Raw genomic sequence first — 16,151 nt, 5'->3', positions numbered from 1 at the left:
ATGAAAGTATTGTAATGTTTACTGATAATCTGCAAAAATTCATTAACATATTCTTTTTAATTTAAAAGTTATAGCATGAAAACTATAACAAGCACAAAATGGTTACAAGGTCGGTCACAGGGACTGAACTCAGGTTGAAAGAGTTAACAGGGCATTCAGTACTTGGCCAATGAGCAAAATGACAAGATGAAGCTTTTTACAACAGCATACTGCATTGCAAAACATGGCATGCGTAATCACTCTTTTGATCATTTGTGTGAACAATACAAGCCATCAATAGAGTTGAACAATAAAGGAGCCACTAACGTTATTTCATGCATTTATAAGGTGTCAGTCGAAAAAATGAGTACGCCATGTAAACAGTTCTGAATTATTTTCCATATTAATTGGTGGTTCTACAAACAGATCTATGACAGAGCATGAAATAGTATATGTTCATCTTTTGAGTGATAATGAACCTCGATTCTTTTTCCTTGGGATTGTAAATGTTAGAAATACATGTGCTGATGCAATAAGCAAAGTGCCAATAGACTATATTGAGAATACTGGGATCCAGGCATGGCAGAAAAACTTTGTTGAATTTGGACCAGACAGAGCAAGAATCAATCTTGGTTCAAAGGTTGGAACAGTAAATGTGACAAATCTTGTAGAGATTCACTGTGTGGCACACAGATTAGAGCTTAGTATTTTGGATGCACAAAGGTTTGAAGTATGCAACAGAGTTTCATACCACAATAAAGAGGATACTTAATTATTATTCAAACTCTCCCAAACATTTGCAAGAAATGGAGGAGATTGCTGATTTGTTGAATGAAGCAATTGGAAAATTTGAGAAATGGAATGCTGATTGATGGATTGCTAGTAAGCACTGGACCATGAAAGCTATAAGCAAAACTGGAAAACCACAATTCATCACCTCAAACATATTGCTTCTAGATCAAACTCAGATGAAACTTCTGTTGCCAAGGGGCTCTTAAAAATAATCAAATCAGTTTATTTTTTTACTTCCTCTCACAAATGCAGGATCTTTCATCACAAGCTACACACTTATCAATTTCTTTCCAGTCAGATCATTTAACTTTTGCTGACACTATGAATGAGAACGAAACCACCCTACAAGAGTTAAATCAAATGAAGACACAATATGGATATTATGTTAGGGAAATGAAGGAAGATCTTGTATTTGAGGAGGAAACAGGAGAATATGCCTACAAAGGGGTTCAAGTTAGAGGAACCACAGCTGATGTAGAATGTTGTATTAAAGAATTTGATGCAATTCTTGATAACGTAAACATGTATGTGAATGAGAAATTTCTTCACATGTCAGCAAACTTGTAATTAAAGATTTTGAGATTCTAGATCCAAACTTCCAGCCAACAGGATCTAAGAACTTGTCAAACTATGGCAAAGATCAGCTTAAGAATCTGATTACTCACTACTCTGAATGTTTACTTTCCAGTGTGTCTGATGGTCACAATTCATAGGAGGGAGACCAACAGGCAAGTGAGCCACCCCAGCAGGATGTGATGCATGAGTGGGAATGCTTGAAACATTTTGTATCAAAAATATGTACTTGCAAATCAAAGGATATTTTTTCACATGTGGAATAAACTTCTTGGTGAACAGTTTCATCGTATAAAAGTGACAAGAGGTCAAGGTTGATGGGAGACACCTTGTTAGCCCTGATGACCATCTTGATTGATGGGCTTTAGGTAAAGCAGTTTAATCCTTAGACTGCAATAGACCTCTGGATAAAGGCAGAAAAGACAGCAGAAGACCAGAATCAAATCTTTACTCTCACCATAAGCAATGGGCCAGGCCCTAGGTTTGAAAAAAAAAAAAATCAGAAATCACCCAAAATGATTAAACTACAAAAAAGGCAAGTTGCTTATTGGACATTATTTCCACTGTTAAAGACAAATCTTGTTATGATTCCTTGAAAATTCATAAATTAAATTTTAATACTGTATGTTTATGAAAGAGCAGTTACAGGAGTTCTGAATCATAACAGCAAATTCATAAACATATTGTGCATAAGTTGATGTGTAAAACCAAATTCTTTGTACATACAGAAAAATCTCTCAAATTAATAACTGTTTTAGTGACCTAACAATTATTGTCCATTAGTTTGCAAATAATAAATGAAATGTTGACATACCTAACTAATCACTTGGATTTCTCATTTTTTATTGAATTGGAACTGTTTAATTGTAGCATTACTGCCATACATTTCTTAATATGGATCAATTACTTCATTAATATACATCATCTAAGTTCTGAGGCAGCAATGGGTAGGTTAAAATTAAAATCTCATATTGGTGTTTTCCAGGTGGCACTACATTAAATGTGATAAGAAGCAGACTTAAATAATGCTGTGTTTTGTAAAGAAATAGATTAACATACATTTCAATAAAATAAATCAGTAAATAAAAATGATTATATATTTGCCACCAAGTCTATAGCATAGTTGTGTACCTAAACAAAGATGCTTACCAAACCACATCTTATGCTTACCAAAGTTTGTAAACTTTTATGGACTGGTAAGCACCTTCAGAAAATGAGCTTACCAGCTCCTTACTATGAAATTCCCACCGTGGATACATCATATAGATTTTTTCACACATTTATTACTTTAGACAATTATCCTTACAACCATAGTACTATAAACAAGCTGATAAATCCTCTCCCACCATGTTCTCAGAGCCTGGATTACGATAAACTCCTTGGGAATCATTGGCTACCAACTTCATCATATGAAAGTTATTAGCCTTGTGTTAACCTGCCTCTATGGTCAACCAGCTCAAGTTTCCCCTACTAATCAAAGTAATTGATGCTCTAAGGTAATCAATTATATTGATTAATGGAGTTAACTGCCCCAAGAAATTTGATCCTAATTATGTACTCATTTACACTGTCACACCTAAGATGGCCAGCAATGAAAAGCAAAAGTAAGTCATAATCAAGTACATAATAACTTAATGGGATGGAACCTGGAAATGCACCACAAATTGTCAGAATAACAGTTATAGTCTTTAGGTATAAGAATTTTTACCTTACTTGTAAATGTTAACATTTGGATAATAGTTGACCAAAATCAACCCAAAATAGTGATGTAGGCAAAAAAAGCAAGGGCCTAGTTAGAATACAGTAATTTGCTAGGTTCCTATTACAACTAATTGAACCTAAATATTTAAGAGGGAAGAAGAAATGCATGTTTTAAATTGTGAAATATCAATTCTTTTGTTCTGCTTTTTTATATACTTATTTTCAATTAAGTACTGATAATGTGTCCATCAGTTTTCTCATAATATTTGTAGTATTGAATAATTATAATGGTACTTCTCATATATACATTTATAACAAATCTTTTTATCCAGAGAAAAACAAAACATTCCTAAATGATTGAATGAATATCTTGAAGCTTCAGGCAACAGTTGAATTGCATGTCTAATTTCAAATGGGTGAATCAGTAATTTGTTTAACTTTAATATAAAAATTGATACACATAAGTTTACCAATACCACTCAAAACCAACAAGGCAAATCTTTACATGTGAATAAAAAGCAATATTCTTATTGAAGCAAATGAGGCATAGTGCTTCATGCTTACCTGTACTTTTCCTTCAGGATCCTGAGATACTACTTTTACAGATTTCAAACGCTCCACAAGATCATTTTGAATCACACTGTGCTCTTCAGCTTTGGGATCTATCATCAATGTAATAACAAGGGCATTATTAATATATTGCTTTTAAAGTTTGAAATTAACTCACCTGGCATGGGCAAAAACTGAAATTGAAAGTGTCTGAAAGTAAGAATCTTACTATACTCAATACCCGTCTTTTTTTAACTGAAAATTAGTGAAATAAAAATGTGAAATGATAAGCATCACAAATAAACAGGGGTAACAGACAATTTACCTTTAAACACAGAAAATCTGTCACCCTAAAACAAGTAGCAAGAACAAAATAAATGAAAAATTGCCCTTGCCATTAATCATAGTAGATTATGCACTGCAATAGAGTCAATATTTTCCACTAAAATTAACAAGCTTACAGTATCATCCATCACATATACAAGTATTTTCTTATTGTTTGTGATGTCCGACTTGGGTTTGCAATTGGTTCTTAAAGTTTAGCAACAGATTGCTTCATTATTATTTATCATCAGAAGCAAAGCAAGGTTTTTATTCTATATGCAGCAATTATGAGCTGATTTCCCAACATGAAAAAACAAACTACAACACAAGGAGCCAACTACAGAGGTGGTGGTGCATATGAACAGAGCAGTGTATGAACAGATTCTCAAGCTTTCCCACACTGCCAACTACCTCGCCACACATAAGCTACCCTTTGCTCAGTTTCCAGGTGAAAAAACATGATGTAGACCTTGAAGTGACTCATACCAACACACCAAAGGCAAGAATATTTACAACATTTATAGCTGAGGAGAACCAAGACCACCCTTTGTCAGAAATTAAGACAATATTATTCTTTTGACTGACAGCAGTACTGATCAAAGGAAGAAAGAAAAACAAATAACTCATGTATATTATTAAAACACTAAAAATATGATACACTATAAACAAAATTTTGGGGTAACTTAATGCCATAGTTAGTCTGCAGTTTTTCCCTTCTTATTGGAAAATAGCGTAATTGTCGAACGTAGAGGTGAAATGGGCAGAGAAAGTGATTATTAGAACTTATATTTTTTTGAATAACTATTATAGCCTATATGTATTATTGTAGCCTACACATATTACTAATGGTGGCATATGTTTGAACAACTAGTGTTCCCTTGTTTGATAAGTTACAGTTATTGTATGGGACAGATACAGGACATTAAAAACTCTGCTGTTGCAGTTTTATGACAATCACCATATTGTCTAACAGTGTTAACTTAGCTTAATAAATCAGTTATTTAAATTGATTGTTCTCCCTTTAATGAAATACTAGGGGGAAAGCTCATGTTTCACATACAAAACATTTTTTTGGTTGTAGTATTTTGTATTTGAATGCATAAAGTTTATAAAATGTATTGGCAGTGCTGTGTATTAAAAAGTAACTAAAATAGATAAGTGACCTGCCTAGACTACTCATATATGAGATTAGGTACATAAAGTTATGAAAAAATCTGATGGCTGTGCAAGAAGTCTCAATGACTGCGAGGTTAAACCTATTCCACAACACATGATGCCCACCAAACACCTCTAGTAAAGAAAAGAAACTTTGAGACAAATAATCTGATCAAAAATGACAAACTGATCAAGTTATCTAGTAAGAGACATCAGATCTAGCAATGCTTTCAAAACATGGGTAGCAGGGCTAAGTAACAAAACTCAACAGGGTGATGGTATTGGTCATCTACTGTCTATAAACAAATGAATAATATCACATAGAACACTTTAACACATAAATACTGCTGTCCGAGATGAGGCTCAGAGGTATAATAGATTCATTCCCCAAATACTTTTCCCTTTGTAATGCACAGTATTATCTACACCCACCCATTCCTTAGATGTATAGTGACATTGTCTGTACGTCCCTACTCCTAATTTCATTTTTGCATAATTTATTAAAGTTTAAGAAATTTCCTTTGCATGGATGCACATTAACCTTTTAATAACATAGATAACTATGTAACTGCATAAAATCTTACCTGTAAAAAACAGGAATACTGACATTCTACTTTTTGTTTCTTACCCTTGATTTTAGCTTTTCTGTTATGCTTTAAACTCTCAGTCCTTATTAAATACCACATATAACAAAGGAAAATGTTTTATACAATATATTTTTCATTAGAAAGTGTAAAATGGTGGCTCACAGAAACATAATTTCATAAGGAGTGGAGATGAATTGTTATTCAACACATTTATAAAAAACATTAAATTAATAATGACAATTCACCTTTCAAGAGAATTCAGAGATATTAAGTGTTATGGTAATAATATATTAGCAAACACATTATCAAGTCTCAACCCCAACATTCAGTTCACTGTATGGTTCATTTCATTTTATTTTTTTGCTTACTGCTGTCTTAATTTTACATTTTTTTGCACAATTCAAGATGTCTTAAGTGGTACTGCTGATGGTTTTCTGTATTGCATGAATTTGACTTTTGAAAATGCAAACATCCATTACTGGAAGAACTATGAAGTAGGGTTTTTGGTCAATGGGGGCCAAGGAAAACTTTGGCAAGAACAGGGTAAGCTTCATTGAGCTAGGAAAGAAAATGTCATGTCTCATAAGGGTCCACCAAGTTGCACATTGACTTGAACAACTAGCTGCCAATGATGTATTAACTCTCTCACTATAGACTCAGTCCCAGGGATCAACCTTGTAACCTTTTTGTGCTTGTTAGAGTTTTCATACTATAAATTATAATGTAATTGTGTATCTTCACAAAATTTTGTAAACATTACAAGACTTTAGTACACAAAATATCAGATTTTTAAAATTAAGTTTAATTTTTTTCTTTTCTTTTCGAATGTTGATTACTCAACATGTAAAGTAATTTTGATTTTAAGATTAAAAATACTTTTAGGCATCAGAAAATTGTCAAATTTCACATGCAAACTTTACAACCTTCTAATAACTTCTAGATAATTATCTAACATTTTTTAATGATAAAAAATGTATATCTTATCTGTTATTTTCACTATTGTATCTCTGTATGGGTTTGGTTGATTTCACTGACCTGATAACCAACATAAAACATTGGGAAATAGATATAAATTATGCTTTTTTTCATCCTAGAGTGACTACAGATTATAACAAAAAACCTCAAATATTTAGTCTAAATAGCTTAAATTTCAATGTTATTGTCTATATATATTTATTATTTTTATTGACCTTTCAACCATGTATGACTAACATTACAGAAGTTGCAATGACACAGTGCACATGGACTCGTGTTACCATATCCAATAGTATAAAACTGGCCTTTACAATGTGACCTGTCTTTGGTTTGTTCTAGTGAACCAGTATTTTTAAAAATACTGTCACATTTCGGTTATAATACATTACGCATGTATATATATTATTACATTTACAAATAAGTTCATAAATGTCAGCTATTTTTCTTAAAACACAGAACAGTAATTGAAGAAATATAGAAAAAAAATTACTTTTTCTACTTACAAACTTTGTATTTGTTTGCCTGCATGCCGTAATTTGCTAAGCCTTGTTAAATTTTTCACGTGGAGGATGCAAATGAAATTAATTTTTTAAGTTTTATGTAAGCATTTTTAAATAACCAAATATCATAAATTACTCTATCAATATTGCGGAATTCCACTGTACTTTATCAGGCTTACTAACTAAATTGTATTTGGGCAAAAAATTCAATGGAATTGTTAACTAGTCAAGTTATGATGCCTTTTAGAATAATTTACTTTTTTTTTTACTTTTACCAGATTGACAACTTTTTGATAGAATAGTGATTTTTGTTTTAAATGGGAAGTCACCAAAGCAACTGCAAGAGTTAAATTGAAATCACAAGTATCCTTCAGGAGAGCACCTTGAAACCAACCAGGCCAAAATGAACTCAGTAGATTTAACACTAGAGAAGGGCATTAATAGCTTTGGAGATTGTAACCAATAATGGTGGCACATTTGAACAATGTGGGAAGTGGGGAAAGACAAGGCATGAAGGAAGACTGTATTTGAAAAGTAGGCCATATTGATTTATTCAATACAAAGCAGTTCAGGGATGGGCAGCTATCCCCTTCTGCTTTACCCATGAAGTCATCATTGCCTTACAGTGTGGCTGTTACTAGTTTAAGTATACCTGAACAGGCACCACTCACCACAGAACGGGATCCATAAAGAAAACAAGAGGGACATGCCTCCAAAAAATAAGAGGTATTTATATATATATATATATACTAAAAGGTAACTTATCCAGTCACAGTCTCACAAAAGAGTGAAAGATGGCAACAGGTGGATGACGGTACCCCGACAAGGAAGAAACAGCTATCGAAAATAGAGAATGGAAGATGAATGTATGAGGTGTAGTTCCAGTGCATGACGAATGAAGTACCTCCAACAAACAACAGGTTTGATATGCAGGGAAAAAGGATGGTGCATGCCTGAAGACACCAGGAATTGATGATGGGAAAAAGGATATAAGGAATAAAAGGCCAATTGAATCACAATCCAAACCCAATGGGTCAGGGAGGAAGGGGAAAATAATCACAGACAAAGCAGTGGAGTAAGGAAAGGAAATCGTGGGAAAAGGATTCAACGAAAAAAAACCTTGAAAACAATGAAACAACCGAAAGCATTTAATAGACCAACAAGGTCATCTGGAACTGACCAAGAAGAAATGGTGAAGATGGTAAGAAACAGAAAAGTCAAAAGAAAGGTGAGTACTCCCAAGGGCCCACAGAAATAAATTATAAATTAAACAAAATTAATGGTAAGAAATTCGGTAGCGAAAGAAACATATGTAATACATGTTATGCATTGAAAAACAACAAAATAGTTAACTGAACTAACAAGTACCCTGGAAGTATAACCATAGGTAAACCGAAATTAATAGACACTGGTTAAGCCTAAGCTAACAAGATATTTAACTTAATTAGACATTAATCCACAAATAGAACTACAGGTAAAACCGAAAATAACAGACATGTGTTAAGTCTAACTGAACAGAAGAAAAACAATATAGTTAAATGAATGATTGATATACCAGTAAGATGAATTACAGGTAATCCTAAAATAACAAAGACCCCTAGTATCAGTGGTATAGGAGAAAGGATACAACTAAGCCTAATTTCTAACCTGAACTGAACTATAAGTATTGACCAATCTAACAAAACTCAAATAACTACAGATAATAATATTAACATAAAATTATTGAAAAAACATAAAAATATAATGTTTTATCTTTCCAAAGTTGGCAGACTGTATGTCAAAATGTGTGCACTCCCAAACTCGAGGCGAGGCCCGACAAAGGTCAGTTCATTGGACAATCAGTCTCCAAACGAAGTAAAGTCAAAAATCTTCCCACAGAGTATTGTGACCTGAAGCCTGTGTAAATGTGCTAATAGAACATATAACTTCTGAAGTGATAACGTAGAATTCATAATGCAAAATGAATAACCAAATACAACTGTGTTGGCAGAAACAAATAACAAGTTTTTGTAATGAAGTAGTAAGTTCCATAACCAAGTAGAAATATAAAAATTCCACTTCAGAATAACAAGTTACAAATATCACTATTATATAATAATGAGTAAACTTGTTAAGAGAAATTAATACAAAGATATGGAAAAAATTAAAATAAAACACTTGAAGAAAGCACAAACTAAATGTGTGAACATAAATATTGCTGAACGAGAAGTGATAGTTCAGTAGAACTGAATAGATGGAGTCACATGCATCAACAGAGTGTCACACTCTCATTGGTGGAGGGTTGTAGCATGATGATTTACATGTGAGGTGCATTGGAATAGTCAATTCCAGATGGGTGGGAGCATCAAGGGTTATGGCATTGTGCACAAAAATGTTTTGCTTATAGAGGGCAGCACTGAAAGACAATAGCTATTTATGTGAGAAGATGTAATGTACTGTATCGGAATATATAATTTTTTTCATAAAACTAAATATTACGTAAAAAGTGTGTACCAAATTTCATGCAATTAAGTTAAGTATTTTAAGTGTGAAAACAAAACAGAGGAAACATGTCACTCATGCAGTCCTGATAGGGTTAAGTGCATGTGACAACTTGATGATATATAGATATGGCAAAATACAAGGATAAATAAATATATTTGTATGAACATTACATAAAGTCATTCAGGAGTGTTGAAAAATACAAGTAGATCGATAACACAAAGAACACAACTATTAAGCACCATATGAATCAAAACAAAGGATTTGATCTGGATATTAAAATTTTATGATAAGAGGTTAACTTGATTACTGACCTGCAAGATATTATTTGAAGGTACAGTACACCTGTTATTTTCATTAGTACTTACAAGAAAATATTTCAGTTTCAACACCGAGATATTTGACAGGTAAGAAAGTTTCAAGGAAAGATATGAGTGACAAAGAAACACTACATCCGAGAGAAAACACAGTTTTGCCTCGTGTTTTCCAGTATGAATAGTGCAAGACATTTTAATTGGAATGGATTGAAAGACTTATGAATGTGTGGGTTTATCAGTGTTAATGAAATTCACAAACAGTAGCTTAGATATCACAACAAATGTAAACTTGTACTTGGTGTTTTATTTGGGTATGATGTAAGATTTACAACCATTCAGATGAAAATATTTTATAAAAGCACACACTGTTTCAGTACAAGGTGCAGTTAAAAACGCATGGAAATGCAGGCTATAAGTGTACTGCCAGGGGCAGAAAGCAACACTCGCATGGTGAGACTTTGTAAATTGCATGTATCTAATACTAAACTAGTCTGTGAAAAAAAAAGGCACATGGGAGAAATGATGTAATATGCATTAGTGGATTCTAACAGCCAAAGTAAGGGTAAGCATCTGGTAATCCAAGACAACTAATTGAGTGTATGTGGAAGATTTAAAATCTTGATCTCATTCTTTCCCTACTGAGCACAGGCTTCATAATAGCATAACAACCTGGTGATAGTGGATGGAATGGTTCTGAGAAAGGTTAAGCTGTGTTGACTAGTATCAAGGAAATAACAACAGAGGTCAGTAGAGCTAAAAGTATTGGTCAAGTGAAGACTAAAGAAAATCATAGGTGTTAGGGATACATCTTCCACGAGCAAATAAGACATAATAACATATGCCCATTGAAATGTTGCTTGACCATGGTATAGTTTTATTACCCTATCTCTAAAGATAGCTTTAAAGAATATTATGATAGTAACTACACAGTTATTACTCTCTTTTATAACCCACTCACCTTGCTGATATTCACACCAATCAGAATTTATCTGACCTTACATGTTCAATTCAGACTTTTTATATCTAAGATCATATTCTAGATCCTTCTGACTATCTTGTTCTTCAACTTGTCAAAGTGTTTCATTCTTGTAGTTAGTATTCACTTAATATCTACCAAGTTACCATTGGAGGAAATTTCAAGGAAATGCAATATGCTAAGGATATCCTATTCAGCAAGGAGCTTGAACCTGCTACCAACCTGAAGACTACTAGAGTTTGTCTGGCTTGCAACCAGGTATAGTCCATGAACAAACATGTATTGCTGGTTGATACATCAGATGTAAGGTATCTTACAGTGTTAGTTGTAAAGTTGGCCCTTAAGTCTACTGGAGATGGGCAGCCTTAGTCAATCATGAATCCACTCACAGAACCCAAGCCCTTCCAAAACAAAACAACCATCAACTTCAGAGAACCTACTACAAACCACCATCACCACATTGGTCAAGCCAAACCAGCAGGTGGCTCAGACATATCTGCTGAATGCAATATCATCAGCAGTGAAATAGGAGTCAATGGATTGGGATCCTTTCCTGAGGTGTCCTCACGGGGGAGGTTTAAATACTACCATGTGGCAACACCAGTTATGCACACATATACAGCACAATCACTAAGTCCTGAAGCCTCAAAAGGCCTCACCAGAGTTAAAGTTGTCTTAAGTTGTGGTTGAACACCAGGAAGGGAAGCCCATGACATTCTGCACCACTTGACTGGCACCTTAAAAAACAACTGTGGATATTCTGAAGGTCCACACCATCAATGGTAGATGGATCACTGTGATGAGGAATGAACTGACTCTGAAGACTTTACTGCTAGTCACACCACAACCATTAGTGACAGAATAGTTTTTCGGGTTAAATGAGATCACCTCCACCTCAACAACTGGTCCAGTGACATTGCTGACTCCATTGCAACTCAATAACAAAACACAAAAAACATAGTATATCTTTTAAAAGTAAAAACACTAATTTTAAAGATAGAATCAAACATCAACAAGATAACTTATTAAGCCTTAAGGAATCTCCAGTGATGTGACTATCAAACATCAACAAGATAACTTTATTAAGCCTTAAGGAATCTCCAGTGATGTGACTATGTTTCATATTGTATATTATTCCTAAGTCTTGGTACTACTTGTACCTGATGATGACTAAAACCTTCTCCAAACCTTGTACATTTGTTACCGTGTTAGACATGTTATCAAGAGTCCTTTATTACCAATTCAGCCCATCTTTAAACTGTATAAGCTGAATTTATTTCAAGTTATTTGATGTCTTTTCATTGAAGAAAATTTGTGTGGTTTTCAAACAAATGTAATTTAAATGCAAATAAAAGGAACATTTACAGAAGGTATTAAAAAAACACTTAAACCTATATATTTATCTACTAAGATGTAATTCTTGCTTTATCCAATCATATTTAAACCTTCTCTATAGCAGTTTTGAAAGCTGTGTTTCATTACTAAATGTTAAATCCAAGACCTGTACAGAAACTAGGAAACTCTTGAAAATCCAGAAATGGATAATATATTCTGGATATATATATAAGCTGTGTTTCATTACTAAATGTTAAATCCAAGACCTGTACAGAAACTAGGAAACTCTTGAAAATCCAGAAATGGATAATATATTCTCTAGGGGTGATAGTTTCTTAATAAAAAGATAGTTATTCTTTGGGACGAGCAGAGAATTTTTTAAAAAAGTCTATAAGTGAGTTGTTTACGAAGCTCCTTAAAGCTGGGCAGAAATGAAAATATGAACTTTTTTTTCATGAATTACACTAAATAGATGCCAGAAAATGGCAAAATATCAATTCTAAAATACATATGTAAACAAAAAATATGAAACAACAGAGGAAAGACAGACTTCAAGCACAATAATTTAGAATTAAGTTGAATTTTTAATCCTAAGCTTTGCAAATAAAAATTTCTTATACACACAAATTATGCATCTACACCATTTAAAATTCAGAAGCAATAAAAAACTTATTCACTTATCAATCACCCACTACAAAGTTTCTGTACATATTTTTCCTGACACTGTTTTACAAGTTCATAATAAGTGTATGTACAACAATGTTGGTGCCTTAAATGTTGTAAAGGTAACTACACAGTTTTTCAAATGCTTTGTAACCAACCAAGGAAAAGATAATTGCAACCCATTTTATTTATTATGCAAATGAATACTTAATCAAAGTAAAAACTATATTTTTTTATATTCCTCAAGTACCCTAAATTTAAAATCAACTTAACTTTAACTCATTACTTGTAAGTCATACCACTTTCTTTTTCATTTATTTTGGAAATTAACAATATGAAAAACATGTTTCTTACACAAATTCTAGCTTCCAAACAATTTAAAATTGATTCCGTAACAACACTATGTGATAAGAGATGTAGGGATAATAAACAATAGTAATTTTGATTTGTCATAAGACATTACATTAGGCTTACTATATTTTTTGACACTACATTCTTCATCTAGTCACTTAAGGACTTTCAAGAACTAGAAGAGTGTATATGACAATAATATTTCAGCCACACTATATTTGTTATATCCACTGTTGATGATGCATTTTGCTCAGTCCAGAGAGCTCTTCAGGCCAGCTGGGTTACAACAAACACAATAGTAGTTGGAACACGATGGTGTGAACAACTGTTAATCTAAAACAGTTACAATGGAAAACATTAATTTTGATTAATTGATTAAATTTGTGACATGAATGAACTTTATCAAAACTTTGATTAATCAATTAGTTTCTGCAACACTAATCAATATAATTGCTGATTGTAAACAATCCATTATATCAATTAACTGATCACCCAGCTCTAGCCTCAAGACTACTATAATTTACCTGATCAGAGAGAAGATAGCAATAAGTAATTGTATAACAAGATCAGGATTGTTACTAATAAAATAATAATGCAGCATAAGTGCTTAATACATGGGGCTGAAGAGGTACATGCTCCCCCTCACTTTCTCCAGTTAGTGTATACACACACTCATAGTCGTTGGATTGAGTTAGCTTCCACCCCCCACCTTCCAATAAAGTTAAGCATTCATATGATTCAGTAATTATGAGATATTTTAACTTTATATACATTGTTGGAATTGAATAAAGTCAAATAGTGAGGGAGAGAGATTTTTTCAAAAGATTCAGGATGATTTTCTATACAAAATGTTTAGAAAGTTAACCAGGGTGGATAAAGTTATAGGTGAACTATTAACCGCTGATGAGGATATGGTTGTAAGAGTTGAAGTGGGGAAACTTTTGTGAAGTGTCATCAATTCATAATTAGGTTTATGTTTGTACACATCTTGAAATCAAAAATAAAATTTTAGTTCATGTTTTCAGAAAGACATTACTGATACTACAAGATTTATCATTATTTAATTGGGATAATGAATTAAAAGGTGATGTGGAACAAATGTAAAATTTTTTTAAAATACATTGCTTTTAATTCAAGATAGGCATGTTCCCAAAAATAAAAAAGGACAACAAACCTAATTTGATAAATGCCATAAGTTACAGAAGTTTAAGATGACAGACAGAGAGGTTGACCAATTCACAGAATTATAAGAATGCTAGGAATTTGGGAGAAAGAGAATTTACAGGATAAAAAAAAGGGGATTATGACAACAACAAAAAAAACTGGCTGGCTGGCACTGTTAAAACTAATAGCCAAAATGGTGAATTCAGGTCTGTTCTAGTGTTTGTTTATTAACTGGAATGAAAGGACAAAATTTTAAAATTACAGACTAGGCTCCAATCAATAGTTTTATTTTTTAAACAGAGTGATTGATTTATGAAATGAGTTGCCGTTGGCAGAAGTGGAGGCAAGCACTTCACAGAAGTTTAACTTTAAAAGGATAATTAATGATTTCCTGAAAAATAAAGGGTAGGTTTAAATTTTAGTTTGCTTGAGAATGGTTGTGAAAAGTCAGTCTTAAAGAATGAGAGGTTTTGCAAAACAAGTTAAAATATAGGTTAATTTTTGCATAATGAAAAGATTCTGCATAAATAATTCACATAGCATCAAAACTCAACTCTGTTTAATGGGTTAAGAAACCTGATTCTGCCTACCAATTACAATATATACTGAATAATGCGCTGAAAATACAATGTGAAATTAAAAATAAAATGCTCAAACATTTCTTTCTTATTTTAACTTGTTATGCAGAATAAAACCATATTTTGACCTATTATACAGTATTGACATATTTTTAATTTTAATATTGAGCAGTTATATAAAATTCGGAGTTGTGCAAATTAAAGTACGTGATTTACGTGAAATATTAATAGTACATTCTTTAAACTAAAAGGACCAAATGGTTCTTCGATGTGCGTGTGTTATGCTTTTAAGTTCACTGCAAAAATAATTATGAAAATAAATATTTTATTTCAGGATAAAAAGCCTACGATACGAAAATCACAAGACAATTAAAATTCAGTCAAACTACGCTTTACTTAAGCTAACGAAGCCTACTCACCAGAACCTAAAGAATTAACATAAGGAACAGAACTTGGATGTTTCGGAGCTTTTCTAAGTTTTTTATCGGAGAGAACTTTCGTTGCTCGATTCTCAACATTAAAATTTTGCAATGGTCGTCGAATAAATACAGAATATGGTTTACCCATAATCTAAGTCTCGCGAACAGAATCAACCTCTGTAAGAACTTACTACTTTCATCCTTTACATTTCAATAACAAAAATAAAACACATTAGGCCTAAAACGAAAACGCGATATTATTCCACAGGCATAATCTGTTTGTTTTTTAATCGTTTATATAAAAAGAGGATTCCGAGTGAAGTTATGATATCATTGAATGAGATAGATTAGTTGAATATTCCTGGACAAAATTTTATCATCTCTTAATTTTCTCTAAAATAATACTTTTTATTTGTTTGTTTGCTGTTAAGCACAAAACTGCACAATGGGCTATCTGTGTTTTGCCCACACCAGGTATTGCATGAAACCCAATTTTTAACATTATAAGGCCTGAGAAGTTGAACCACCAGGAAATGGGGATCACAAGATCATACAATAGATAATTTGATAACAATGAATTGTACCGAAATTACTTGGGGATGTAAAACTTTACGAGGCTGTCACATATAAATGCGAGAGGGGTGGGGATTCGTTGCTAAAACTAAAGGAGGCGAGGGGACAAATATTTGTATATTTAAGCAGTTGTAGAGCCATTAATTCAAAAATCCTTCT

The 16,151-nt window shown here is 32.7% G+C and overlaps 1 protein-coding gene across 1 annotated transcript in view; it reads right to left on the bottom strand.

The window, feature by feature from the left end:
• LOC106463317 (protein NDUFAF4 homolog) overlaps positions 1-15,707 on the bottom strand; it is a 30,769-nt gene extending 15,062 nt beyond the window's left edge. Inside the window, exons 1-2 of the mRNA XM_013923334.2 lie at positions 15,420-15,707; positions 3,610-3,707 (exon numbers count right to left, since the gene is read on the bottom strand). Of these exons, the coding sequence (XP_013778788.1) occupies positions 3,610-3,707; positions 15,420-15,567 (246 nt within the window). The 5' untranslated portion in view covers positions 15,568-15,707. The remainder of the gene's footprint in view (positions 1-3,609; positions 3,708-15,419) is intronic.
• Positions 15,708-16,151: the final 444 nt, after the last annotated feature.

This window comes from Limulus polyphemus, unplaced genomic scaffold (genome assembly GCF_000517525.1).
Source record: "Limulus polyphemus unplaced genomic scaffold, Limulus_polyphemus-2.1.2 Scaffold1377, whole genome shotgun sequence".
Classification (NCBI taxonomy): domain Eukaryota; kingdom Metazoa; phylum Arthropoda; class Merostomata; order Xiphosura; family Limulidae; genus Limulus; species Limulus polyphemus.
Note: the sequence above shows the minus strand (reverse complement) of the source record. Positions and strands in the feature narration are given on the sequence as shown.